General features: G+C 40.7%; 2 protein-coding genes across 6 annotated transcripts in view; one reads left to right on the top strand and one right to left on the bottom strand.

Annotated features, from left to right (window-relative positions):
- The window catches only part of LOC116054771 (lymphoid-restricted membrane protein), a 35,739-nt gene extending 22,393 nt beyond the window's left edge, over positions 1-13,346 (bottom strand). For 2 of the 4 annotated variants that reach the window (XM_035995869.1, XM_031306498.2), the window contains exons 1-16: positions 12,925-13,345; positions 9,560-10,287; positions 8,112-8,222; positions 6,740-6,920; positions 5,342-5,400; positions 5,140-5,215; positions 4,690-4,848; positions 4,483-4,600; positions 3,926-3,976; positions 3,666-3,743; positions 3,374-3,430; positions 3,017-3,076; positions 2,277-2,341; positions 1,902-1,995; positions 1,182-1,328; positions 433-534 (exon numbers count right to left, since the gene is read on the bottom strand). In XM_035995869.1, coding sequence (XP_035851762.1) covers positions 433-534; positions 1,182-1,328; positions 1,902-1,995; positions 2,277-2,341; positions 3,017-3,076; positions 3,374-3,430; positions 3,666-3,743; positions 3,926-3,976; positions 4,483-4,600; positions 4,690-4,848; positions 5,140-5,215; positions 5,342-5,400; positions 6,740-6,920; positions 8,112-8,222; positions 9,560-10,232 — 2,031 coding nt within the window. In that variant the 5' untranslated portion in view covers positions 10,233-10,287; positions 12,925-13,345. Of the gene's footprint in view, positions 1-432; positions 535-1,181; positions 1,329-1,901; positions 1,996-2,276; positions 2,342-3,016; positions 3,077-3,373; positions 3,431-3,665; positions 3,744-3,925; positions 3,977-4,482; positions 4,601-4,689; positions 4,849-5,139; positions 5,216-5,341; positions 5,401-6,739; positions 6,921-8,111; positions 8,223-9,559; positions 10,288-12,924 lie in introns of all 4 variants that reach the window. The other 2 variants (XM_035995868.1, XM_031306496.2) reach the window with 2 other exon arrangements.
- Positions 11,847-22,559, top strand: bcat1 (branched chain amino-acid transaminase 1, cytosolic). Of its 2 annotated transcripts, XM_031306517.1 has the most exons (12): positions 11,847-11,946; positions 12,749-12,805; positions 14,622-14,816; positions 15,332-15,442; positions 15,629-15,748; positions 15,858-16,018; positions 16,402-16,544; positions 16,828-16,913; positions 17,063-17,203; positions 18,274-18,348; positions 21,086-21,156; positions 22,516-22,559. In XM_031306517.1, the coding sequence occupies exons 2-11, from the start codon at positions 12,776-12,778 to the stop codon at positions 21,122-21,124; spliced, it is 1,101 nt and encodes a 366-aa protein (XP_031162377.1). In that variant the 5' UTR covers positions 11,847-11,946; positions 12,749-12,775; the 3' UTR covers positions 21,125-21,156; positions 22,516-22,559. The 2 variants fall into 2 exon arrangements, with proteins under 2 accessions (XP_031162377.1, XP_031162376.1); XM_031306516.1 differs by lacking the exon at positions 22,516-22,559 and having other exon boundaries at positions 21,086-21,971.
- Positions 22,560-26,500: the final 3,941 nt, after the last annotated feature.

The following is a 26,500-nucleotide window of genomic DNA, read 5'->3' as shown; positions in this document are numbered from 1 at the left end:
AGGGGGGAGAGAGAGAAAGAGAGACCGAGAGATACAGAAAGCTGGAGTGAGGGAGGAGGGGAGTGGGTTGTGTTCATGGTACAACACACTGACTAAACAGCACTGCTTGGATGGGGCCTGTTGGAGAGTTATATAAGTGAGAGATCTCCAGAGAGGAGAGATAGTGGGTGGGAAGGAGCGAAAGAGCAGATAGGCAGTGATAGATAGAAAAGGAGTTCAACAGGTGGAAGGACAGGAAAGAGATCACACTACATCAATTCATGATTCATATATCTAATATCAACCCCTATGCATATGCAAAAATATAGGAACGCACATAGGCACTAACACTGCAATACACTGAACCTGCAACTTGCCTCAAGCTTACATCAAGTGCCATAGGTAGGCGGACACTGATGACAACATTTAAACATGTCTGTGAAAGTATCTGACCTGGAGACTGGTGTCGTCGTTGCCCGCTGGCTGTGCGCGGTCGTCCAGCAAGCCTCTAGCTGTAGACAAGACAGAGTCGCTTTCTTCTCTGAAATCACTTTTCTGAGGGACATAAAATGAAAGCATGTCATGAGAGAAAAATACTTTAAGAAGAGAATTGAAAATGTCTTATGCACAACATTAGACACAAGTGCTTAAGACAGACAAGAGGTTTAAATTCATTCATTAAACTGTTACATCACACTATTCTAATTGTTCTGAGCTCATATGACAGAGCCTAAGCACTCTTAACCTGGCAGTAATTGCATTAGACTAAAACTTCAAGATGACGGTCACCTTTTAGGAAATGTCAACAGTTACTCTCAATAGTCCTGAGTTTCATCTGGAAAGGGAAGACTATCCAAATAGACTCACAAATGCTAAAAACTCACGTAATGGGATTCCGAGCAAAATTCTTAAAGTTAAGTCAAGTCTCAAAACTTCCACATTATGGTACAACAATAAAATGCCTTGCAAAGGGTTGATAATTGATCATTTAAGCTGCATCTTTTAAAAACGTTTTTCTTTGTACCAAAATGTTTTTACATAATGCTACAGCTTATGCCATGCTAATTTTGTGTTGATTGACATTTACAGTCAGTTGCAAGTCAAACAGAACAAGGGGATGGTTTTACAGATGCCAGTTGTCCACTAGAGTCCCTACGGGGAATTTTAGTGCAAGTGCAAGTCAGGGCTTCACACTTGGTTACCAGTTTATTTAGGAGGCTCTTGAACTCCAGAGCCATGTGTTCAGGGTTGGGTCCCTGCAGCATCAGCAACACTTCCCTGTCCAGCGTCTCATCCATCGGGGAGGCAAAGCTCATAGTGGTGGACAAAAGGTCAACTCCGTGGGGGGGCTGCAAGAGACAGCAATATATTTACCCAAACGAGCAAAAGAGACTTAAAACACTTTCCACCAGTCTAATTCTAAATAAGAGGCTGGACTGTGCAAAGTACACAGCATGTTAAGAAGTGCACACAGTGCTTTGCATTGTGTGTGAAATTTGTGAGACGCCCAACAGTCTGTGGAAGAAAAGTCTATAGAGAATAATCACTTGCCTGTAGCTATAAAACTTCTCAGAACTGCAGCTGGGATCAGGGGCACGATAAACTGAGACTGCATAACATTGTAAAACTAGCTATGCCCGTTGAAGTGGTTGGTCGGTGTGAATGCTGTATCTATGTAGAGCGCTTTCAAGTTATATTTGTATCAGTGTGGTTGCAATAGAAAGATGAATTCTCTTTCAGAAATAAAAGGCCGCAGACTGAAACAGTGTGTTCAGAGAAATGGGAATACATGTCAGACAGTGTGCAAGAGAAAATGAGAGAAAACGAAAGAGGCGAATAAGAGATATGACATTGAGAACAGGAGAAAGAAGAAAAACGGAGTTCATGAAAAGAAAAGGTGTGCAAATGAAGGGAGTACTGACCTCCAGTGGTGACTGTGCCAAAGCCAGTTCTGTCTGTAGGGATCCTGAGCTGCTCTGGTTCAACCTGTAGGCCGCAGACAGGGACAGACCAGCCCTGGAACAGACAGGACGAACGGGTTGGAGAGGTCGGGTGCAAACAAAGGCTTTCATTAGAGAAGCTAGTAACGGACAAATCCTTTCCAAAGTTACAGACGAGAACACACAATTTTTTTTTTTTTTTTTTAAATAAGACACCGTTTGAGGCTTAGAGGATTTCTCTTCCATAAATTCATAGTGTGAAAAAATGAAAGATGGCTAATGTCTATTTCGTTAGTAGTCCCTCAACCCCTAATACCCCAGACCCCTTCACTCCCAGGTTATTCTTGGTTCACTTACCCAGCCAGGTCTGGGTGCATCATCTGCATCTGGTTCTCCAGCTTGCTCTTGTCTGCCCTCAGCAGCTGGAATCAACAACAGAGAAATAAACATGACTTTAGAGGTCAACTATGGTTCCTACCCTTTCCCCACTAGAACAAATCTGTCGAGTACAAGACCTGTGTGTGGAAAGACTGCAGGTGTTTTATTTCCCACAGTCGGTCTCCACAACCAAAATACAAATGACACACATGCTGATGATTGTACCAGCACACTGGACACAGCACAGGGTTGCCTGTAAAGTGAAAAAGCTGACATGACAAAATTGATGTTTTTGCCTGTGTTAACTTAGAATATCACATTTAGCTTTAAACATTTGGTTATTTTCCCCAAATAGCTCCAAAACATTTTGAAAAATAAAATGAATACCTGAAGTTCATAGCCAGTATTTCTAATCCTATTCAAGTGTAACTGATCCGTAATTAAGACATCTGATATGCTTTCTTCTGGGACTTTTTCAAAATCTCATTTACCATGAGGATTTTCCATTGCTTCCATTGATTTTCTGCAAACTCATTTCAGCTAAGAAGCAGTGGAAGTAGAGCAAATGGTTCATACGGAGCATATAAAATGGCTGCGTTGGCATTAGGCAAAGCGAGCAAAGAGATCAGAAACAAGTGAAAGCAATGCACGAGCATCTGGGAAAAACTAGCGGGGGTTGTTGATGCGTAGAAACTGAAATAACAAGATGACACACTGACCTCTGTGATAGAGGAGTATTCCTCCACTGCCGACTTAAGCTCACTTATCTGTCTGCTCTTCTGTAAAAGGAGGTAAATGACACAAGAGCAGTTTGAGTTTTGTAGAGAACAGAGGAAAAGAATATAAGTTCCTTTCACCCAGATTTTATGATAATATATATAATTTTTTTTTTTTTTTTTTTTTTTAAACAAAATTGGTAGCTGAAGTGAATTTTTATTTATTTATTTATTTTACAAGGTTTGGCACTGAACCAGTGTTATCTAAATGGATTCAAGGAATAATATGTATAGAAAGATCAGAACTGCTACGAGCTTTACAGCAACAGCAAAATGGATAATAGAACACAAGGCACTGACCTCTAGTATCACAGCTTCCTTTTCACTAAGGACAGAATCAACAGATTGAATTTGCACCTGAGGACAGGGCAAGGGAAATTACATAACATAAAGAAAACGGTAGCATGGTTGACAGTATTACTAATGTGCCTAAGACAGATTTACAATTTAAAAAGGTCATTTTGTGAGGAAGGAAAGCGGATATACACAAAAAATGCCAGAGGGCAAGAAAGAAAGAAAGAAGAAGAGAAGGACACATGTAATAACACAGAGCAAAATCTATAAATGATATGGACAGATAGTAAAAAGGTACCTGAAGCTCAGTGTTAATGTCACACAGCTGTGTAATTCTCCTCTGAAGCTCGTCCATCTCCACGGTAACCTTAAAGTTCTGGGGAGCCATCAGAGAGGAGTTAGGGCAGCCGGTCACATGATTTTATGAACAGACTCCCAGTATAGCAATATACTCTGTGTAAGCTATCTATGAATGGGTGAGCACTACTGATTCCCTGTGAGGTCAGGTCATTGATTTTACAGTCAACTCCTCAAAGTTATCTTCGGACAGTGAAGTACCTCTTCCTGAAGAAAAGCAATCTTGGCAATGAGACTCTGGTTCTCCCTTTCCTGAAAAGAAGAAAACAAAAAAAATCAATCAATAGCAACTACGCAAACGCCTGCTCATTCCTACATTTTCTATTCCATTATATTCTGACAGCTTGACTTGAACGTTAGAAAAAAAGTCTATCTAAAATGATATTGTAAAATATGTGAAAGACTATGTTGTTGAATCATTTTGCCATTTTATTAAATTAAATGTAATCTGGGATGTGGACTTGTTCAAAGCTGGCATCATTTTTTAAATCTGTCTAAACATTTTCTAAATTGAATGGTATGTTACGTTTATGATCATACATTCTATGGCTGGCATGGCTCTATTTTCCAGCTTTGCAAGACTATGTTGAATTTCAGGCATGTTCTTTTTTTGATGCTTTGACTTTTTTTTGCAATGCAGTACAGTACACTTCAGCTGCAACTGTCTAAACATAGTGTAGGGGAAGAAACCCTTGTAACAAAGAAACTTCTATAGCACTTTTATGGATCCTCTTTGTACTGCCTGATTGTTGACTGACCACATGTTTGCTGTGTGCGGAGGCACGAGCTCTGCCTTCCTCTGTGCAGCTCAGAGTTGCCTTCATCTCCTCCACCTCCTCGTTCAGCATCTTCTCTTTCTGGGCCAGCTGCTGGTTACTGTGCAAGAGGACAAACGAATGAAGTCAACAAACCACAGCGTGCCAAAATAAATCTGTTCCGTGCATTTGCATGAAAGTACATCTTACACCCTGGCCTGATTGCGGAGGTCCTCATTCTCCTCTGCTAGCTTCTGGTTGCTGTCCTCCATGGCCTCCACCACCTGCTTCAGCTTCTTCACCTCCTCCTGGAACTTTTGGTTGCTCATCTGGAGGTCGGCAACACAACACACCAGCTCAGATGTCTCACTGAGGAGACAAACACACACACACAAACTGATTTCACAACAAATAAAGTAATTATTCTACTGAGGAAATAGTCCCTATGAAAACTGTTAACAGTGTGGCCGCCCATACCCAACCCCCAACCTCATTTGACCACGGCTCCCCCTCCTCACAAATCACAATTTAACCCCTGCGCATGGGTCAATGCAACTTAGGTTTATACATCAAGGAGTCAAACATTCAAATAAAAAGGTATAGTATTGCTTTTTTACACAAACATGTACGTTCTCTTACAAATTCACACACATCACTTACAATTCTGCTCTGGATGCCTCGCCTCCAAAGGCCTCCAAGCTTCCTGAGGTCATATTGAGCAACACGGACCTCTTGGCTAAAACACACACAGATCCAATACACACAAAAATTAAGAAAGCTTGAGGCGTCATCAAAATCAGATGTGTGACACAATGCAAGGAAATGAAAAGCAAACATACGAGTGACTAAAACGCACACTCACCAGACAGGCTGTCTCGGAGTTTGACTGAGTCCTGAGTGGCGTCATCTGTCGGCTCTTGCCTGAGATACAACAGAGGAAATCCAATATTAAAATGTGCAAGATCGATTATTTTCTGGTATGTATGTCAAAATATGACCACTTGCATAAGAGATAAATGAATATAGTATAATAGCAAATATTTTGACTTTCAGTTTCAATCCACCATCTGAGTCATAGCACACTAGACCAGAGATGTCAAATGCACATTTCATATAGACCTGATAGAGTCCATTATGACGCAGACCTGCCTGTGAGACAAAAGACACCCTGGTAAATGTAATGTAGATGCACACACCTCAAACTATGGGGGGGAACATTCTCACCAGTAATCTCTCATCTGACGCATAAGCCACCTACACAATATCTACTTGCATAACTCAAACAATATATGAGTGGGTCTTCCCTGAAAGGCTAAAAAGAAACCACAGTAGGCTACTGGTAGAGATGGTGCAAGCCGTCTTCGCCTTTTTCAAGCCACGTTAAAGAGGTTGGAAACTCTGCAACTTCAAATGTGTCGAAGGAAAGAGCAAACGTGGAGCAAATTGAGCAAATAATCAGTCACAGTGCAGATCTTCATCAGAAAATTAGCCAACACAAAAAAAGAAAATGTGTCAAAAATTAGGGCTGAACGATTTTGGAAAATAATTTAATTGCAAATTATTTTTAACCAATAATTATTTTGCAATTTTTTTTTTTTTTTAAAAGCTCTTTATCTTCTGTATTATTCAACAAAGACAAGCAATAAATAATTGTATAGTCTGACAAACAAAATATTACATAGATCAGAAAAAAATCTCGTTTTTATAGCACGATCAAAAACTCAAAATAAAAAAGGCATCTCACCTTTAGTTCCCCGTTCACGTTCACAAAATATGAAACCAATTACTGCACAAACTGTTTATTGTCCATGGCTATGAACACCACCTCTGAAACTGGGCCAGGACTCACACTTTTAAGTTCCATTTAAGTTTCTAAAAAGGTAATCTTCCAACGGTCACACCTACAATTTAAAATAGGTACTCTAGCAAGCCAAAACCCTGAACAGAAGATAGTGTGCCAGCAATAAGCTGATATTTTATCCAACAATTAATCCACTATTGACTTATGATTGTCTTTTGACAGCCTAAAACGGCTCTTCCAAACTGCAATTACAGAACAGAACTGCTGGACATGGATTCAGCATTCCACTTACAGCCACTTCAGCTGCATGAATACTTGCAAAAGCTTGACTTCAGACCTTCCAGGACATTCACTTACTAAACGTTCCCCCCCCTAAAAAAAAAAAAATCCCATTTTTAATGAAATAATCATATGCATACGGTATCAAGCCCTTCATTTATAATGTCTGCTTTTCAGTACCCGTTGTTGCGGCAGTCATCAATCCACTCCTTCATGACGGCGTGGTAAGTATCCAGGTCAATGGAGACGTCTTTGTGTTCTGGATCGAGCATGTTGCAAAGGTCCTCTAGTCCGCTGTCTTGGGAGCTGCGACTGGTTGTGTGCCGCAGGTAGTCCACAATGTGAGACACGTACACTTTACCTGGGAGATGACAGTAACACAGAAATATTCTCTTATCGTTGGATACGTTGACCTCGTTAGAACCGATGGTTAATATATTACTCCCTTCTCCTAAATCTTTTTGTCTTTGTTCGGTTAGAGGTAAAGGCAGCAAAAGCAGCAACCATTAACTTTTTCTTTTTTTTGCAGTTGGTTTCACACATTTGTCAATGCTGACTTGACTGCTTAAAAAAGGTCTTCAGCCTTTACATAGTCATCACAACAGTAGTCTGAACTGTGGACTAGTTTTCTTTCCTTTGACAAATGCTTTTAATGACCACGTCTTCCAAAATTCATACCCTCCTCACTAAAAACTCAACCACTGGCAAAGCTCCATGTACTGTATCTTCTACTATCTTCACATCTTTACATATGGTACTATTTCCCAAGACTGTTAAGTTTAATATACAACATAACACAAAGCTGAATTAGACAGAAATCTGATATACTTACACAGCAAGTGTGCTTAGCCACAAATAAAATCTAACAGAGGTAAATCCGACCAATCATGGCTGATTCCCATTTTAACTGAAGACCTACACAATTATTTGTATTTTCTTTTTCATGTATGAAAAAAGCAATATTGTTTTGAAATCATTTTTTACATTAAAATAGACCCGAAGAGGATTGAGGCAGATAGAAACCAAAATAAAACATTTATCACCTGAACAGCACAAACAACAGAAGAGACTGAAACTTGCAGAGGTGAAAGAAAACAAAAAGAAAAAAATGGTAAATCTACCTCTTCAAAAATAGTTAGAAAATCCTGAAAATCAGGCACTAAAAATTACAAACAAATAAAATACCATGTCCTCTGTACTTCTTTAAATAAAACATTATACCATACCTCTGCTGCGCAAGATGGTTCACTCCAGAAAAATGTTTAAAATGTTTAGAAAACATTCTGAACTGATAAGAAAACTTGAAGGATACGGAAATAAATGCAAGAGATTGTGTTGCCAATGCTAGGAGGCACAAGAGGAAGACACAATGCTGATACTGTGTGACTGTTGAGATCAGAGGGAATTACTTCTGCCTTCTACATGGAAAAACACATTGGAAATACTATACTCAATGAGACAATGACAAGTATTAATTCATCATTAGGCGGCAATATTCAGCTTGCTGGAAGACTGAAATGCGGGACCCAACCATGAATGACCCTGTGCGTACCTCGGCGCTGGGTGTCACAGGCATGGAAGATGGTATCGAGCAGATTCTCCTCACAGATTAGGCTGATTTCTGCCATATTCTCCTTCCTGTTTTCAGAAGCCATGGAGGATCCTGAGCATAAATATGCAACACAAACACACCAAACACAGAGTGTATTGAGGTGCGTACAGTAGTAAAGCAAGCACATGATACAGTTTTCACAAGACACAGCAACCATTGTCACAGTGTGATGGCCAAACACACTATGCGTCACGTTACATAAGGCAAGTTAGTTTGGAGCTACAACTAATAACTAGCCACTGCCCCCCCCCCCCCCCCAATTAACAATTGTTCTTCCCACTCTCTGGGCAATGCAGTTTTTTTTCATGCTGCATTGATTAAATAGGTTTTAATTTAGGAGTATGGAACATTTAAGCGACAAATCTGAAATAGTGTAGGTTTTGAACTAGATATTGACACAAAAAGACTTAAAGAAGTATTTCACCACTGGAAAGAGGGTCTTTTCATACAACTGTATGCTGTAGAAGGCAAACAATTTTTTTAAATTGGTGCCACATTACCAGAGAAAAGAAGCTGGGATATTCCCTTATGCTTCAAAAGGGTAGAAACCCTACAACTACCAGAATGCAATGTGCCAAACTGGACCAATAAACGCTCCCGCTGGTGGGTGACGTACGTATTAACACAGAATGGCGGCTGGCTGGCAACATTCAATGTCGTATAACAGTTAAATCTGAGTTTGGTTTTAAGTTTGAGAAACAGTCCGTAGTTCAAACAACAGGCCTGTGAGTAGGGAGACCTTGGCACAGCAAAGTATCCCTTCAAAGACGGAACCCAACGGCCCTTACCAATTCTGCATAAAAAAAAAAAAAAAGGATAAACACAGATGCCTAGAGCTTTCTCCTGAAGTTCTGAAGCCCATTTGTCCCTATTCTTCTATTTTATAAAAAAGGTAGCTGAATTTTCCTTCTTCTCATTATTTCTATTTTGCAGTTACTACCAGATTATCTGTTTGGTAAATCAAACTTGGAGTAATAAAAACCTTACTTTCCTCCCAAGACACAAAACCTCCAGTCAATAACCTTATACTTATGTCCAGGAATCATCATGTCAAGCATTCCTCGCTGGTGCCATTATTACTAAAGCTTAGATCAAGTAATCCATTTTGTTACACAAATAAATCTTAACCCAAGGTCCACTTATGTACACTTTTTCCAATGCTTTCAACCACATCTCACACTCCTTATCAGTGGATGGATTTTGCTCAGCAAATATAAAAACTCCATCTGTTGATGAAGACCATGATATTTCTCTGAAAGCTCTTTATCAAGCTACGGTTTCCAAGGTCAAGAATGAACTTTCATGCTGAATCTGTTTTGTGTTCACTGCAGGTAACCCGGCTAAAACAAGCTGCACATCCAATCTGGCCAGAAGCCACCACTTCCTACCTCCGTCTCCCATGGACAGTCTTTTCACAACCAGAGCTGGGTAGGGCAGCTCATACTCTGTCGAGTTCCCCGTGTCCCCTGAGCAGAATTTGAGGTTGTAGGAGAGGGTGCTTTGGTTTGGGGTGAAGGTACGACACAGAGGTGGGCTTCTGCTCGCCCTCTCGCTCTCGGGCTGCACCGACTGCGGCCCTCGTGTGAATGTAAAGTAAGGGGAGTCTTTGGACTGGCCCGTGGGAGTCGAACAATACCTCTGCCATGTCTTAACTTGTCTTAAATCACTCCCATCAGCCCCTCTCCTCTCGCCCAGAGTGCTAGTGATAGTGTATGTGACGTTAGTTGGCGTGGTGGGGTTGCATGCTGGGGTGGAAGGGGTGGACATGGGGACAGAGGGACCCAGGCTGCTCCTCTGGGAAGCTGCAGAGCTTGGCATACCCATCCCTCTCCCCTTCTCCTTAACCCCCTCGTCTCTGTGGAGGGTCCCTTTCTTCAGGATGTTTTCCAGGTTGTGCCTGAGGCCACTCTGTGGACTGTCGTAATTGCTGGAGGAGAGTTTGGGAATCTGGAAAGGTGAATTGGGCTCTCGGTCACCACGCCACTGAATGGTCTGCAGTTTGCGGCAGATGCTGTCCACGGGATTGTGGCGACGATTGGCCTGGGGCGTGTAATAGTCCATGCTGCTGATGGCAAGGCTGCAGTGCTGGCTTCCTGGCTAGAGGAGAGGCTGACGACTGAGGAGAGAGAAGCAGAACATATTTAGTTTAATTGCATGTCAAGTTAGTAAAATGGAGGCAAACGGACAGACATACAAAAGACTTGAGACTGCTCGTAGAGGACCTACACTGTGCAGCATAACACTATGATGTACTACTGGATAACTGGCACATTTAGTTTTTAGGACTGGTTTTCTCTGGTTGGACTAACTGTAGGGTTAGAGGCAGAAAATGAGCAGGTAGAAATGCAGCATAGAAACACACATAAATGCCAAGCATACAGAGATAATTGAGATTATTTCAGACCAATATGGAGTAGCCCGACATAAAAAAATGACAGCTATGGGATGATACAAACCACCCAATGTCAAATAGTTTTTAGTTCCAGGATTCTGTGGCAATCATAGACAGTTCTTGTGTTTAACTTTAAAACAAGCAGGAGCCAAGAAAGGACTGAACAAAGGAAGACGATGGAGAAGAAAGAAAAGGAGGGATAGATGGGGAATCAAATTGTAACCTCTCTAAACCACACACAGCTTAATAAAAGAGTCCAAATAATAATAATAATTGATCATGCCAACCAGTCCACAATATTTTTGATTTTCAATCCTACCTTCCTAACGTGAAAAGATTAAAGATAATGTGTTAAATTTTAAAGCACCACCTATAGGCAAGTATCCTTACAGTAGCCTTCAGGTGTGCAAACGAACAAAAATAATTCAAGAGTTTGCTTACGAACTTCAAACGCAATTAGCATTTATTATAGTACATTTATCATTTTCTCTCATACAACTCGAGTTGAAATTTAAAAAAAAAAAAATTTAAACTGGGTATCCAATTAATTTCATTACAGTAAATGTGCAGGATAAGTTGCTCTTTGACGATAAAATAAGCAAAACAAATGCGTCTGGCTTCGACAGCTAGGGTTGGACGAATATGTTTTTTAAAGATTCGTCAGCGACTCGAGCGCAAAATTTATCTCCACGCTAACACATGCACCTGCTCTGACCACCAAGTAAAAAACGAACACCTTTTGTGTTTCTTTGTCAAACAGCCTTTGGTTGTTACCTCGTAAAAGCTTGCAGGAGCAAATATCCACGACGAAATGTTTGGCCAACTGTCCAGACGCACACAGGGAGCACGCGCAAAGGTAGTTTTGAAGCTCAGCGCTCGAGACAGAAAGAGTTTAAAAAAAAAAAAAAAACTAAGTGGGTGTTCACGAATCTAAAAGTAATCCAGCACCCCCTCCCTGCGGCTTGAAGGGGACACAGCACCCAATATAACAAGCTACGGGACAACGTCATATTTATGGTGGGATAGTCTAGTTTTGAAAAAGTGCAATAAATGAAAACTTTTTGTCCCTAAGCAGTTTGTACCCCCTTTTTAGTGTCTCAAATACAACTTTCTAATTCCACAGCCCAACTCACCCAGAAAGTTCCATATTGCATTGAAATAAAATAAACAAAGACAACAAAAAAAAGCAAGAAACTCCCTATTAGACATGGATAATGGCATTGAGCCAAGTTCCGTGTCACTACGTCAGGGCTGTTGCAAAATCAATTGTGTTCATTAGCATATTTGGTGTCATGACAACACAGTAATGGGACTGATTTCAACCTGAGCAAGCATTAAGCGGTTTAACGGTGAAGGTGCACAGACGTCTCTCCTACTCTGAAGGTAACTTATCCTACAATATTGACTCCTATAATTACTAATGTTGGGGATATATATTGGTGACGCAGGTTGTGCTTTAATCTGGCAGCAAGTCTATACACAATATTAATAGCCTTTATTAAAATAGACAAAATTACTAATGTTTTCGGACTACTTGAAGTGCCTATGTTGACGATTGTCATGCACTGTCACCTCTTAGCCTTTATGTAATGCCATGGCCTATGTAGTCTGTGAAAGCCAATCATACAGTCATTCTATAAGGCTGTTTCTGTTTACATTTTCTGTTTTTAAATTGTAACCAAAAATCCTAGAAAAAGAGCTATAATGATATAATTCAAGGACCCCATTGAAAACGAGATTATGCATCTCAAGGGGGTTATACTCTAATGATTTATTTTGTAATAGAATAAATAAAAATTAGAATGTTCGACTTCCACATTGAGCTGAAACTTGATGACTGTTACGCCTTAGATAATTACCAAAATGTACAATACTCACAGAGTACCAAATATCATATAGGATCTCTACAGCAGTTATATTGATTTATGAAGAAGAATAAGTTTGCAATATACTGTGAGGAAATATGTAAACTCAGTAAGTAACTGAATCTTAAGTTTATTGCTCAAACTGATTAAAACTGGCTCTACTATATAAACACAATCCAGTTCATCAGGTTAAACCCTCCTGTAACATTTTCTCTAGGCTTGTATAGTAGTGAATACATATTTTGACTTTGTTTTTGAAGAAAAAAGAAAAGAGTGCACATATGAAGTCTGTTTGTATTGTATATTTTTTTCTTCTTCAGGGAAGCAGCTACATTTCCACCATCTCAATGGCTGACAACATCATACCAAGCTTTAAGGTATTGAAACAAGTTATTGTCATCATTGTAATCATTGTCTCGTGGCTGTTTGGTTTGTGGAACGCATATGCTAAATGTAGGCTGCTGTCTAAATGCCATTATAATTAAAGAACACCTACCCTCAGTAGCTGCTCCAGCTGCAGCATCTTGATGATTCCTTGGCTTCCTGACACTTAAGAATCCCCTCTGGTGCTCCACATAGAAGATATTCCAGCACTGCTTCTTGTCCTCATGTTGCAATGAGCAGCACCGAAAGACCTTAAGAGCCTCAGTCATCCAGCAGTGTTTTACTGTGACAAAAAAAACACATGGAAAAACTAATCCAATGGATATTCCAGCGCATAGAAAAAGTCCCCTTTCTGTCAACCTAAGTGAGCCTTTTCTAAACAGTTTAATTTAGCTGCTTTGATTGTCGTTGTTGTTTTAGGGGAAGGACACGACCAGTGTCCACTCCTGTACCTGTCCTCCTCTTCCTTGCTCAGCAGAATCCACTTTCCCAGCTCACGCTAAGTAGCTGGAGCTTTGCTTGTTTTCTGACCCTGAATGCTTGAGCAGTAGACAGCAGGATCAGGTACAGATTAGGGTGGACATGTGCAGATAGACACACACACACACACACACACACACACACACACACACACACACACACACACACACACACACACACACACGCAGATAAATAGTTACAGAGAAGACACACTTTTAAAAAGGAACATTACATGAATGAAGATGTTATTATGTATATGGGAATTTGATGTAATACTAAAAAGAGAATCAGAGACAATGAGAAAAAATTAAGTACAGTAGAAAACAATGCAGTACTGTGATCCCTTTCACACAGTGTTGTACTGTTGTCGCCCCTGACACTTTCCAGTAATCTGGGATTATTGTGCAAGGTACCTTCTGCACCAGGAAGGAGAGGAAGAAGAGTCAGTGTAATCCCAGACAATTGGAACAGACACGTAACTGAATGGCATACCAGGAAGACATGTCTCTTTACTGTAAAACAATGACAGCCTGTAATAGCAGGAAATATCTTGTAATGTACTTGTTCTATTACACAAACCGGTATTTTCCAACCTGCTTTTCTTGCAACATCATAAAGGTAGTGAGGAGGACATAATGAATGCAGAGACTGGACTCAGATCTAAGCCCTCTCAATGCTAAAATAATGCTATTCTACTCTGTCTAACTATGACCCTTGACCTCTGCATGGGGTAGTTTAGAAAGATATACATATAACACCCTGTTTTTGGTTACAGTTCCTTTCTGTATCACTTTGTCTCATTACTGTCTCACTGGTCTGGTGTCTGGTTTTCCATCACTGAGGTGTGAGGTGTGAGAACAGTGGCTAATGTTGTTATCCCATCACACTGTCAATGTTACAGCAACCTCTGCTGGCCAATTACAGATTAGAGAGAAAAAACATGGAATAACAGAATAACAGGCAACAAGTTGAATGGTTTTTTTGGACTCTAACTCCTTGAGTGAAAACTAAACTTGGCAGTCACAGTACATCAATTCCCATCAAGACGCACATTTTGATGTGATGTTTGTCATCCAATTGTGTGTCGCAATCGAGTGGGAAGAAGGAAGAAGGAAGAAGTCTGATGAGTAACAATTGATGTTTCCTTATGCTTTGTATAGCAGGCACACTGAAGTGTTAAAAAGGATAGATTTTTTAGGTTTGGTTGATAACCATCTGTGGAGATTGTGCCAAAGTAAACATAGTTAGGTGTTCCTGTCTTTTATGGTACATGTACACCGTTTCCTTAAATGTCACTATTTGCTCTGCTGTTCTGTTATATGTAACCAGGCAGCTGACCTGGTTATCGAGCTGTCCTCCACTCCAAAGCCCAAACCGGACGTGATTCCCTTCGGGACCGTCTTCACTGACCACATGCTGACCATAGAGTGGAATGCGAGTGAGGGCTGGCAGGCTCCGCTAATCAAGCCCTTTGGGAACCTGTCTCTCCACCCGGCCACTTCGTCACTACATTACGCCATACAGGTATGCCGACCAGGAAGCATTCAAACTTCTAAAATGGATTTGACGTGTCCTTTCTTGTTACATTATGTCAGGAGACTGGCTTAACCTGATTTGACAGTTTGATTTCCAGGAATTTTAGCAACCTGGTGACACATGGTGGGTATTTTACCAGCAAATTCCAGTGTTGCGACACCGCTTTGACTAAAAAAATAAATCATTTTCTATTCCTTCACCATAATTGTATTCCAGACAGCATGGAGAGGGTTTTGAAACAGCATGTAGACCTGTACTGCTTTATTTTATGGGCCTGTAACTTCCTGATCATTTCCTAATTTCCGTATATGTTTATGAACAGTTGTTGATTTTTTGAGAAATTTCCTTGAAAGAACTTCTCTCCTTAAATAAAATTAGAAGAAGAAAAAATGTGATCATGTGAGGCGGAATTAGAATAGGGTAGGGGTGGTTGATCTCATGACCTCAGTATTTGTAAAACCTTAACTATGGCCCTGATCTCAACCCTCTTCTCTTCTCACCAGCTGTATGAAGGGTTGAAGGCATACCGTGGGGATGACAACAAACTGCGCTTCTTCAGACCCATGCTCAACTTGAAACGCATGTCCAACACTGCTAAGAGAGCGTGTTTACCTGTAAGATGGAGGAATGAGATGGATGGATGAATGGAAGAAATGATTATCTTCCAACCTTCCACTTCTGATATTTCATCTAAGTGTCATAGCTACCCTCTGTTCTGTTCTTTACTTGTGTTTTCTGTTCTCCCACTCCACCTCCACTCTCCTTATCTTTCTCTTTCTCCACCTCTCTCCTTCCTCTAGGCCTTTGATGAGTCCGAGTTTCTGGAGTGTATCAGGCGACTGGTAGAGACTGACCAGGACTGGGTTCCTAACTCAGACTCTGCCAGTCTCTACATCAGACCAACATTTATTGCCACTGAGGTAAGGAGGATAGTGAGGTGCTTCAATAATATGTGAAGGCAGAATGTGTATTCTTTTTAATTAAATGACATATAAAATACATTGCTATGTGTTTATGTGTCCACTGTAGCCCGCTCTGGGTCTAAGGAAGCCTGGCAGTGCCTTGCTCTATGTGATCTTGTGTCAAGTGGGCTCTTACTTCAAGAACAAGGCAGAGCCCCTGTCCATGTGGGCCGACCCAAAGTACACACGGGCCTGGAAAGGAGGAACTGGAGATTGCAAGATGGGAGGGTAAGTAGCCGCAAACAGTATGCATGTTTTAGTTTTTATTCACTGATAACCCATCAATGCACTCAACCATGGTTGTGTAAGGAGCAGAAATATCAAGCTTTTGACAGTTCTGCCCCAATAAAAATACAAAATATTGTTTTGAATTCAAAGATGTAAAACTCTGTCAAACAGTTCTCTCTCTCTCTCTCTCACACACACACACACACACACACACACACACACACACACACACACACACACACAGGCCGACAATAGGTGACTTTTTGAGGGACATGGGGTAAAATAATTCTCTCTCTTTCACTGTACAGTATTAAAGTTGCATGCAGCACTAACTGCAAAAAACACTTGTAATTGCAATTGTTTGTCGCTTTGGATTTCGGCAGGAACTACGGATGTTCCTTGTTCCCCCAGTATGAAGCAGAGGAGCATGGGTGTCAGCAGGCGCTGTGGCTGTACGGAGAGGACCACCAGATCACTGAGGCAGGCACCATGAACCTCTTCCTGCACTGGATCAATGAGGATGGAGGTTAGTGGCACTACTAGAACCCGACTCGACTGATCACATTTTTGTGCTGTAGGTGAAGGGGTCTAAAGGGGTTGTTGGTTCAACTTCCATAATGCACCATAGATGCAAACGATGTTCCCACTCAGGTGTGCTTTGAACACTTAATGTTTCACAGATTTGTCACTACAGCATAATTGTATACAGCATCTTCAGTAATCAAGTTTTTTTTTTTATTCCAGCTTGCCTTAAAAGTTTTTAGTTTTTTGTTGTTCTATTTATTAATTGCAGTAATTGTTTTGTTCAGAGGAGGAACTTGCAACTCCACCTTTGGATGGCATCATACTCCCAGGTGTGACCCGACTGAGTGTCCTGGAACTGACCAGGAAATGGGTGAGAAAAACAAAATTTAAAAAAGTAATTGTGTGCACATCCCACCACTTGAGAAAAACAAAAACCATATAGGTCAACATGAATGGATAAATATTCCAAATTAGTCATCCCATTTCCTGTGGTCCTTCCGCTACCTTCTGTGCTCACAGGGTGAGTTTAAGGTGACAGAGCGCTACCTGACCATGAGCCAGCTGTGCTTGGCTCTGAAGCAGCAGAGGGTCAAAGGGATGTTTGGCTCCGGTACTGCCTCCATGATCTGTCCCATCGGACACATTGTTTACCAGGGAGAGGTAAGAGACAGCAGCAGACCCACTGAAGACACTGCCTGCATTTAATCCTGATTAATTTGATTTCACCATTGCATATTTATAGCCTTCTGAGCGAACCACAATGAGCTCTCCTTGGGTTCTATCACTTGCTGTGTCCTGACAGTAAGAAACAGACCATATAGTACAATTGGAAAAGGTTTTCCTCAAACAATTCATTATTTCCCATGTAATCGTATGAACACAGCCATGGACACTGACTGAAATCAACTACAGAGTGTAGACTTTATAGTTTATCTAATGAGTTTCATCTGATGATGATGTGTATTATGTACGCTTTAAAATGCATAGTTCAACATTTTGAGAAGAGCTTTTATTTGCTTTTTTGTAGAGAGTAAGATTAGAAGATTGATTCCACTCTCCTAGAGAGCAACTCTCCGCTAAATATTAGGCTACAGTCAGCAACCGGTTAGAATAGCTTAGCAAAAAGACTTGGAAACAAGTTAAACAGTTAGCCTAGCTCTATTTCAAAGGTTAAAAAAAAAATAAATCTGTTATATGCCAGCCTATTTCTTGGCCCGGGAGCAGTCACTTCCTGAAGTCTGCTGGATTCCTAGCAACCCCATTGTGATGACCAGACTTCAGGAAGTGCCAAGAAATAATTGAGCACAAAACCACTTGTAAAACCACAACTTGACATTTTTACACTTAGATTTTTGTCGGATTAAAGAAATGAGGTGTAAAATGTTAATTAGTGAGCTTTAGAGGCAGACTTAAATTAAAGGAAGTTGGAGTTTGTGTCTAGAGTCTAAAAAAAGTGATGCTGTCTTTGATTACATGTATCATATTAAGAAGTGCATTATGTGTGAATAGTTTTTACATTTTTAGAATCTTAGTGCTTTGAAGACTGAGGCTCTGGGTCTGTTGTGACCACATGGATAGTTTCATTTTTAGAAAGTTGTCAGAACCCTGCGGCTTCTTATTTTAATATAACATGTTAACTTAATTTCTCTATGTACTCGTGATTTATATTGTGACGAGTCAATTTCCAGAGATTAAATTATCTAAAAAAAGAGTGGTTTTGTGTGTTTTAGAAATTGCACATCCCCTGCCAGGATAACAACTCACTGTTGACTCAACGGTTAACAAAGGAACTCACAGATATACAGGTGGGTGGATGCACACACACACACACACACACACACACACACACACACACACACCACATATGTTTCCCCTAGCTCAGTAACAGCTGGTTGAACATCTGTGTTCTTTACACTCCTGTCACCCTCAGGACTCCATTTCCATGTAGTAATATGTTACTTTGAGTTAAGCATTCAGTGATGTCATTGTAGGAGAAAAATTGGGAAGAACAGCATCCTACAAAATAAAAGGTGGAAGCATGAGGGGCTGCAGTTTTGCTACTAAATGACAATGCTGAGAACATTTATAATTTGTCTAATGTCTGCCTTGTTAGTGCTCACATATTTACTAACCAACAATAAAAAAGACAAATGAATAGAAATGTTGACTCACTAATTTGAAAATATAGTTGAAAGGCAAGACCTAACAAAAACAAATATTCTCTCCAAATATTAACTTATCTTGCATCTCCATAATTGCATTACTGGACTGTTATCTGAGTGATTATTATGTAACATCAACGAGATAAAAGAATTAAGTTGTTTTCTTTAACAAACCCCCATTGGTCCTCATTCATTTAAACCCACTGCATGCATTATCTTGCCTGCAAGTACGTAATAAGTGAAATATTATTAGATAATGAGTAATGACTACTGTACAGGGCCTATAAACATAAGCCACCTCTACAGTTTATGCAGCGCTACAGGTTGAAACAGATTCATAATGTTCTTTGCTGAAGGCTTAATTTGTGTTAATGAGCATGTTCTGTATGGCTGACTTTCAGTTATTGTGTGTGTAATGAGACTAGTATTTGTAGGGGTATGAGCTTGAATGTGATCCTTATTTGCTCACTTGTACTGGGAAAGGCCCACATATGGTTGAGATCACTATCAGACTAAGAAGGTCTCGCTACAGCGTACACCAAAACATTCTGCTCTTTGCAGTCAAGGGTCACAACAAATAGCAACATAAACCAAATTCCTATCTGGCCACACACTCAGTACAAAACCTTTCTGTTCATTTTCCTTTAAGTCCCCTGCACCAGAGCTTAAAAAAACCCCACAAAGTGTTATCTGTCCACCAAACTTCAGCCAAATCGGTTACATTTTAAGACACATTGTTAACAAATAGCCAAGACGTGAAAACCTAATAATCTTCCAGCTTCTGAAACCAGAGAGAGGCCATGTTAATGACTTGTTTGGCTTTTTAAGTCGTCGTATAACTTGTTTAGATGTGAAGCTGAACAAATTTGTAACATGGAATCCTCAAGCTAAACTGAGAGTACTGAATCAACAATATCACTCACCAAATGAGTTGCTTTTTTGCATTATAGCTCCCCTCACTGCTGCCATTATCAGCTCAGTTGTGATATTACTGTAAGTAAGTTACCTCCAGGTTGCAAGATTACTGAAAGACTGCAAACGCCACAGACAGTCATGGTGTAATAACACTGTTGCAGGTGTTAGCTGATAATACTTTGGTACTTTTAGTTCAATGGAACTTTTAATGCAGGACTGGATTTGCACTGGATGCCCCGCAGGCTCACACGTCTACATGATATGAGAAAATAGTGGCCTTTGGGTTCCATTTTTTAATCTCTCCTGATCTCATAAATGTCCTCTCAACCAACACTTTGATCAGTTGATGTGGTTTATCTCTTCAACTAGGGACTTCTGTCCTCTTTTCTTTGCTTTGTCTCTCTCTGTCTTGCTATCTTTACTCTCTTTTTTTTTGTGTTTGTTTTGTCTTTCTGGTCAGGCGATTAGCATATCTGCTCCCTCCATCATCCAGGCCTTGTGTGCATGCGTGATGTGTGTTATAAATGTGTTAACCGCATCTTTATATCCGATAACATCTTCCTTCGTCTTCAGAGAGAGAGCGTGAGTGAGAGAGAGAGAGAAAAAGGGCGGAGGAAAGCGACAGTTGCCGGTCTAATAGTGGAGTGTGGAGAGTTGGAGATAGGAGCAAGACAAACTTCTGAATTCTCTCATTAAGCCCGCTGTAATTGCACAAACCCAATTATTGCCTCAGCCTTTCGTGATCTTCAAAGCCAAGATGCTGCAAATGAAGCCTCGAACAAGTGGGAGAGGAGGAGGATGAGGAAGAAGATTTGGTGTGTGTGTGGGGGGGGAGAACGGGCGTCAGCGAAGCTTAATGAACAATAAAATCGACAAAACGCTGGAAAACGCTGCGCTCCTTTCCGCAGCGCTGTTAAGTCTGTTGACATTTCATTTGGAGGGAAGCAGTACAGTGTTATCCCCCCACACACACTCCTCCTCCCGCCCCCCCTGCAAGACAACATTGTGCAACAAACAAACGAGTGGTCTGAGGCAGCAGATGAAAGATGGGTTTACTAAGTCGCCCTGCTGTTCCTCTTTCAAGTTAATTAGAAATCGCATTCTTTTGTTTCCCCTTCGCAGGCGTTTATTTACTTTCTCACTTCGACCATTAGAACAAATTTGCAACATGAGACACAAATAATTGGATTTGTCTCTGCGGCTGTCACGGCTTGGGGAACATTTTGTTTTGATTTTTTATTATAGTTCCTTTGCTCTGTTGTGTTGTGTTGTGTTCTGTTGGTGGCTGAGTTTGCAGATTTGCTCACGGATATTTGATTTCATTTTTTTTGATTTGTGTTTTGCTCGCAATTAAGCGGCGGCGGGTGAAAGAAGTTTAGTGCTTAGCAACATGAGATTTTTTTTGTTACTGCTCGGGCCCCCGGAAGACTCTCCTGTGACCTTCGTGACCTTTGTTCTCTTACAGTATGGACGCATGCCCAGCGACTGGACTATCCTGGTGTAGCAGCGATGAAGACGCCTGGAACACACACACACATGCACAATGACCAGTGTGTGTACAATAAGGAAGTGCTCTTATGCAATAACAAAATACTACTATACAACAAGAAAACAATGTATAACAATGCATGTGCAATATTTGTGTTCTAACTCGTTTAATACTGTATGCCGGCTCTGCGGCTAGTGTGTCCCAGCGCTTTATCTCCTTTTAAGCTTAAATTAATGACAAACACACAAGTGTCCAGAATAATTAACAAAAGTAGGCTAATGTCTCATGCAATACTGCACAATAACTTACAGTAATCCAGCCACCGTGGCTTATTCTGCTGCTTTCCAACCAAGGATACAGCTGTGGCTGGGATTGAACATAAAAAAAGAGAAAACATATGTGAGATGTTAGAGTTACAGAGAATTTCATATCACTTGGTAAGAGTTGCAAAGCAGCTACAAGAAGACTTTAACTAATTTACCTAATTAACTCATCTTCATATGGGTATGGCATGAAAAACAAAATTATGGTCTCTCAAAGTTTTACAGTGAACCACAGCTTACAATGGTGGTACAAACTGTTTTGGGGGGTGAGATTTTCCTTTTAATTGTCCGTCTATTACATTGTTTCAGAGTTCATGTTAATGTATCAAAGTTTTAAGCAGTTGTATTGTCAACAGAATTATTATTATTTTTTAACATTTAAAATCTACAGACAGGGCTTTGCAAACATTACCTTTTGGAAAGAACATCAAATATATGTACATATGTAACATACAGTGCAGTAGTTGCTTTTCTACCTCATAGAACATGTTATTCAGTCAGTAGTACTGGACAAATGGTATCTATCAGTCATTCATGAAAAAAAACTAATCTGTAAAATGGCCCAAAGTTTGTGTGAATGTGGTCTTGGATTATAGGATAGAGGTGTCTCTTACTATAAATATAGCACAAGAAATGTTCAGCTGACTGTCGCACATTTGCACTCATTTGACAGGGGTCTATATGAATATTGTAATGTTTCATGGTGATTATTATTTAATGTATTTTGCCCTGAATTTAAAGTACTATATTAAAGATTGTCAATAAAATAAAAATTTTACCTGACATAGAGCATTTCTGGAACTTTCCCAGGGAACCAAGAACCTTTTTTTTTTTTTTTGGAACTAAACTTGCATTTGGACCGGAGGTTCAGGAACTTGAGGGGCAAGCCAGGCTCTGCAGAGACGCTTCCACAATCCTTAATGATGCTGAGGAGTGCAAGTGTTTATAGAGATCCTGGAACAGAACCAAGCCATCAGCATAATGGAGTCATAACAGAAAGCCATCAAACCTGAGAGCCCTTGGCTGTTTGGCTCTGCACACACATGCGCACGCACGCCCGCACGCACGCACGCACGCACGCACACACACACACACACACACACACACACACACACACACACACACACACACACTAAGATACTGTGTCCACTACTAAATTAATGTATCGTTAACTGAGGTCTTGTCTGTATGTCTGCCTCTGTGTGTGCTGTGTGCTGTGTGTGTGTGTGTGTGTGTGTGTGTGTGTGTGTGTGTGATGGAGAGGAGGTTAAAGTGGTCAAACGAGCGAACGTCTAAATAGAGTCTGGCATAGTGACCGCATAGGTCAGGTTTGACACACTTTATTATTCATTCACTGTCTGTGTGTGTGTGTGTGTGTGTGTGTGTGTGTGTGTGTGTGTGTGTGTGTGTGTGTGTGTGGGGTGCCCTGTTGCATGCTGGATGATTTTTGGCTCTTTGTGAAGACACCAGCTTGGCACCAGCTTTTTCCTTGTGTGCAGTGGCACAGCTGGTGTAGGGCCACACTGCATACACACACACACACACACACACACACACACACACACACACACACACACACACACACACACACACCAAAATGCCAAACACCATCTAGCCTGCCTAATCCAATTCAAACGGTCACAACAGTTTGTTTAATGATCATTATTATATAAATAAAGCTCTTCGCGCCATTATTCGTCCACAGGGATCATTACAGTAAAATGACATCTAATAATCTAAATGACATCAAGACAGGTGAGGATATGTTGTGTGAACGTTTAAGGACATGTTGGACGTTAGCTTCACTGAAACCATTCCAGGAACACTGAACAGCAGAATATGAGTTGCTATTTCTTTGATATGCACTTTGGTTGACAAGGGTTGATTGGTCAAGTTGCTCATAAAGCACTGAGGCAAAAATGTGTAACCATATAAAAGTTAACTAAAAGTAACTTCTTTGGTGTGAAGTGATGGAGATACTGGCATTGAGAGGTTACATTTGATCTATCTTTGGCCCATTTTCCATAGTAGTAGTGCTGTTATATTGGATTGAATTATTTGGTATTGTTCACCCCAATACATACATGGTATTGGTTTACATTTAACTGTACAAGTGTACCTAATAAACTGGTAACTCACAGTGAGTAGGGCTATAAAGAACCTTTTTACCAACATACAACCGCTCATTACATCTGATTACAAGTAAATTGACACAATTTATGAGAGAGAATAAAATAACAAAAATGATTTGATGACACAGTATTACTGAATTTGCCATTACACAGTGATTTAAAGAATTTCTGATGTGCACCGTATGTTTCATGGTTGTTATCTTTGTTCCATCCCTTATACACATATACATACATCTGAAAATGCATACATTTATCTCAATTCAATTCAATTAGCTTAATTGGCACAATAGGTTAGTAGATATTGCCAATGTATCTCTCTCTCTCTCTCCATTTCTCTCAGCTCATAGCATTTTTCCTTCCAGCTCCTCCATCTCTTTTATTCTCTCTCGCTCTCTCTCTCTCTCTCTCTCTCTCTCTCTCTCTCTCTCTCTCTCCCTCAGAGAAAGCAGGGACCCCGGCAGGCCGCTCCCATTCAGCCTGAGGACGCCGATGATGTTTTAATTGTCACTTCTTGTTAAGGCGGCCGTGACATTCAAGTTGGGACAGAGGGGAGGCGGTCGGCGTAATCAGAGGAAATGGAGAGAAAGAGAGCGAGAGAGAGAGAGAGAGCGAGAGAGAGAGAGAGAGAGAGAGAGAGAGAGAAAGAGAGAGAGAGGGATGGCACCCATTCAGCTGCTGAGAGTGGTATTTGGCTCTGAGCAGTGTGCCTCCTTCCCTCTCTTCCCTCTCTCTCACCCCGCTGGGGCATGATCTGATTTGACAAGCGCAACGCTGTCATCTTGAGTTTGTCCAATTTGAAATTCTAATTAATGTACTCGGCGCCACTTTGTGTTTTTGTCGTTGTTGTTGTTGTTGTTGTGTTCTTCCTCTTCTTCTCCTTCCTTCTCAGGCCAGTTTGTCTTCTATTTGTCTTTTCTTTACCCTTCCTCCACATTCCCTCTCTCCTCCAGTGTTCTTCGGAGGCGGTGTGACTGCAGAGGCCGCTCTGGGTGAGATTGTGGTCTCACACCATAACAGATGATATCAGTGGCTTTGGGTCACCCAATTAGAATCAAACTGTGTGCGTGTGTTCTGTGAGTGTAGTGCATTTTACATATGTGTGTGTACTTGCTGTGTTTCTCTCAGAATGCCTAATGAGGAAGCAGAGAGAGGAGCGAAGGATGCTGATGCTGAAGGGCAGAGGAGTGGTCAGTCTCTCTTTCCAGAACTTCACACATTTACTGTACACTCAGAGGAAAAAGACACCCTAATGTCCTTTAAGCACCTTGCATTTGTACACAACAAATCAACATGTCCAGCACAGCTAGAACCATATGGCCCAATAAACATCAAAATATACCTTTGGATGGTGTTAAAATCAAAGAGCTAAGAGTTCCTTCTTGAGATGCAAACAAATGTTCATCTAAGGAGGTTCATAGATAAGGCACAGAGACAAATGCAATGCACCACGGTATAGATCTTTGCAGATGTAGATCCGCTGCCAGTATAGTGTGTGAAATATAGTGCATTCCCATGCTTTGAGTAGAGAACACACAGGGTGCTGTTGGTGATTGCAGAAAGTTTGCCACTCAACAACTCAAGTCAATAGCTAATTCAGAGTCTAAAATCTGCCTGTATTTAAAAAAACAACAACACACATTACAAATATGCAATCTCCACACATAAGACTGAATATCAAAATTAGATTCTACTCACTGTGAGGCAATACCCAGCTATCCACAATGCCAGCTGTTTATGTGTATATAGTGTAAATGGCTGAATCCACTTGTAGCCAATTTGATTCATGTTTTTTTAAGGTTATGTTTAGGCACTCATGGCCCTTTGGTGTTGGTTAAAGACTGAAAAAGGCCACAGTAAACTGAAGCACAAGACAGGATGTGTTTAGTTTAAGAATATTTAACCAAAAAGCACAATCTTTCACTTAATCAAAGTGGTTTTTGTTACCTAAATAGAACCACGTGCAAGTCTTTAGTGTCTCAGTCTGGCACTTTGTGCATCCATCCAACCCAACCATGTCTCATCAACTTTATGGTACAAGAACAGATCCCTTTCTTGACTGGACATTTTTGCCAGTGAACATACTGTAGTGTAATCCAGGCAGCAATTGGAGAAATAGAGAAACAAATTAGTTGTATACTAATGTATTTTATTGGAGACAGGGTTGCCAGAACAGCTCCAAGTCTCTACTAGAGGAACCTTTCAAAAGATATTCCCTCATTTAGTGTTTTTTTATGACATCATTTTTATACTCATCACACACTTCATTGACTCCCATGTAGCCTGTGTGCCACAGGATGCTTTTTGGTCAAGCTGTCTCCCCCAAACACCATCTCCCTCACCACTGCACAATCCTGTTCAATTAAAATGAAAGTGAAGTTGTGTTTGTCGTTACCAGCAGGTGGTGCTAGCAGCCTACAAACCATAGACCTCAAGACAGCTGTGCTTTAGAGAGGTGGGAGAAAGAACAAGAGAGAAAAGGGAGAGAGAGAGTTTTTGGAGGCCTGCCAATCATGACGAAAAACCACTGCAGAACTAATCTATTTCCATGCCCGTCCTAATCCACCAACACAACGATGGCATCATTTTAATCACAAAATCATCATCACCATCACCTCTATCACAATCATCATCCTCCTCCCCCTCCCTCCCATCCCCCTTCCGCTGCATTAATACAAAAAAATCTTTTTTTGTAAATAAGAGCTTGTGATTAAGAGCAGATTAGCGCGCGCCTTCAGACGGACAGACAGACTGTGATGGGTTTTGTTAACACGAGAGTAACACTGGGTGTCAGTTGTGTGTGTCTGACATTACATCAACGTTATCCTCCTGCCGCTTATGTTATCGCTCTTGGCTTAGAGTTTTAGGGGACTTTTTAACAGCAGCGCTGCTTAAGAGCTTAGAGTAAATGGATGGATGGATAGATGGATGGATGAAGA

Source organism: Sander lucioperca, chromosome 20 (assembly GCF_008315115.2).
Source record: "Sander lucioperca isolate FBNREF2018 chromosome 20, SLUC_FBN_1.2, whole genome shotgun sequence".
In the NCBI taxonomy this organism is placed as follows: Eukaryota; Metazoa; Chordata; class Actinopteri; order Perciformes; family Percidae; genus Sander; species Sander lucioperca.
The sequence above is the reverse complement of the archived record's forward strand: the minus strand, read 5'-3'. Positions and strand labels throughout refer to the sequence as shown.

Excerpts from the sequence above, each read along its gene's own strand:
- bcat1 (XM_031306517.1), top strand. The coding sequence starts at position 12,776 with ATGGCTGACAACATCATACCAAGCTTTAAG. Across the intron at positions 12,806-14,621 it reads ACATCATACCAAGCTTTAAG|GCAGCTGACCTGGTTATCGA; the intron begins GTATTGAAACAA and ends ATATGTAACCAG. Across the intron at positions 18,349-21,085 it reads AGGAACTCACAGATATACAG|TATGGACGCATGCCCAGCGA; the intron begins GTGGGTGGATGC and ends GTTCTCTTACAG.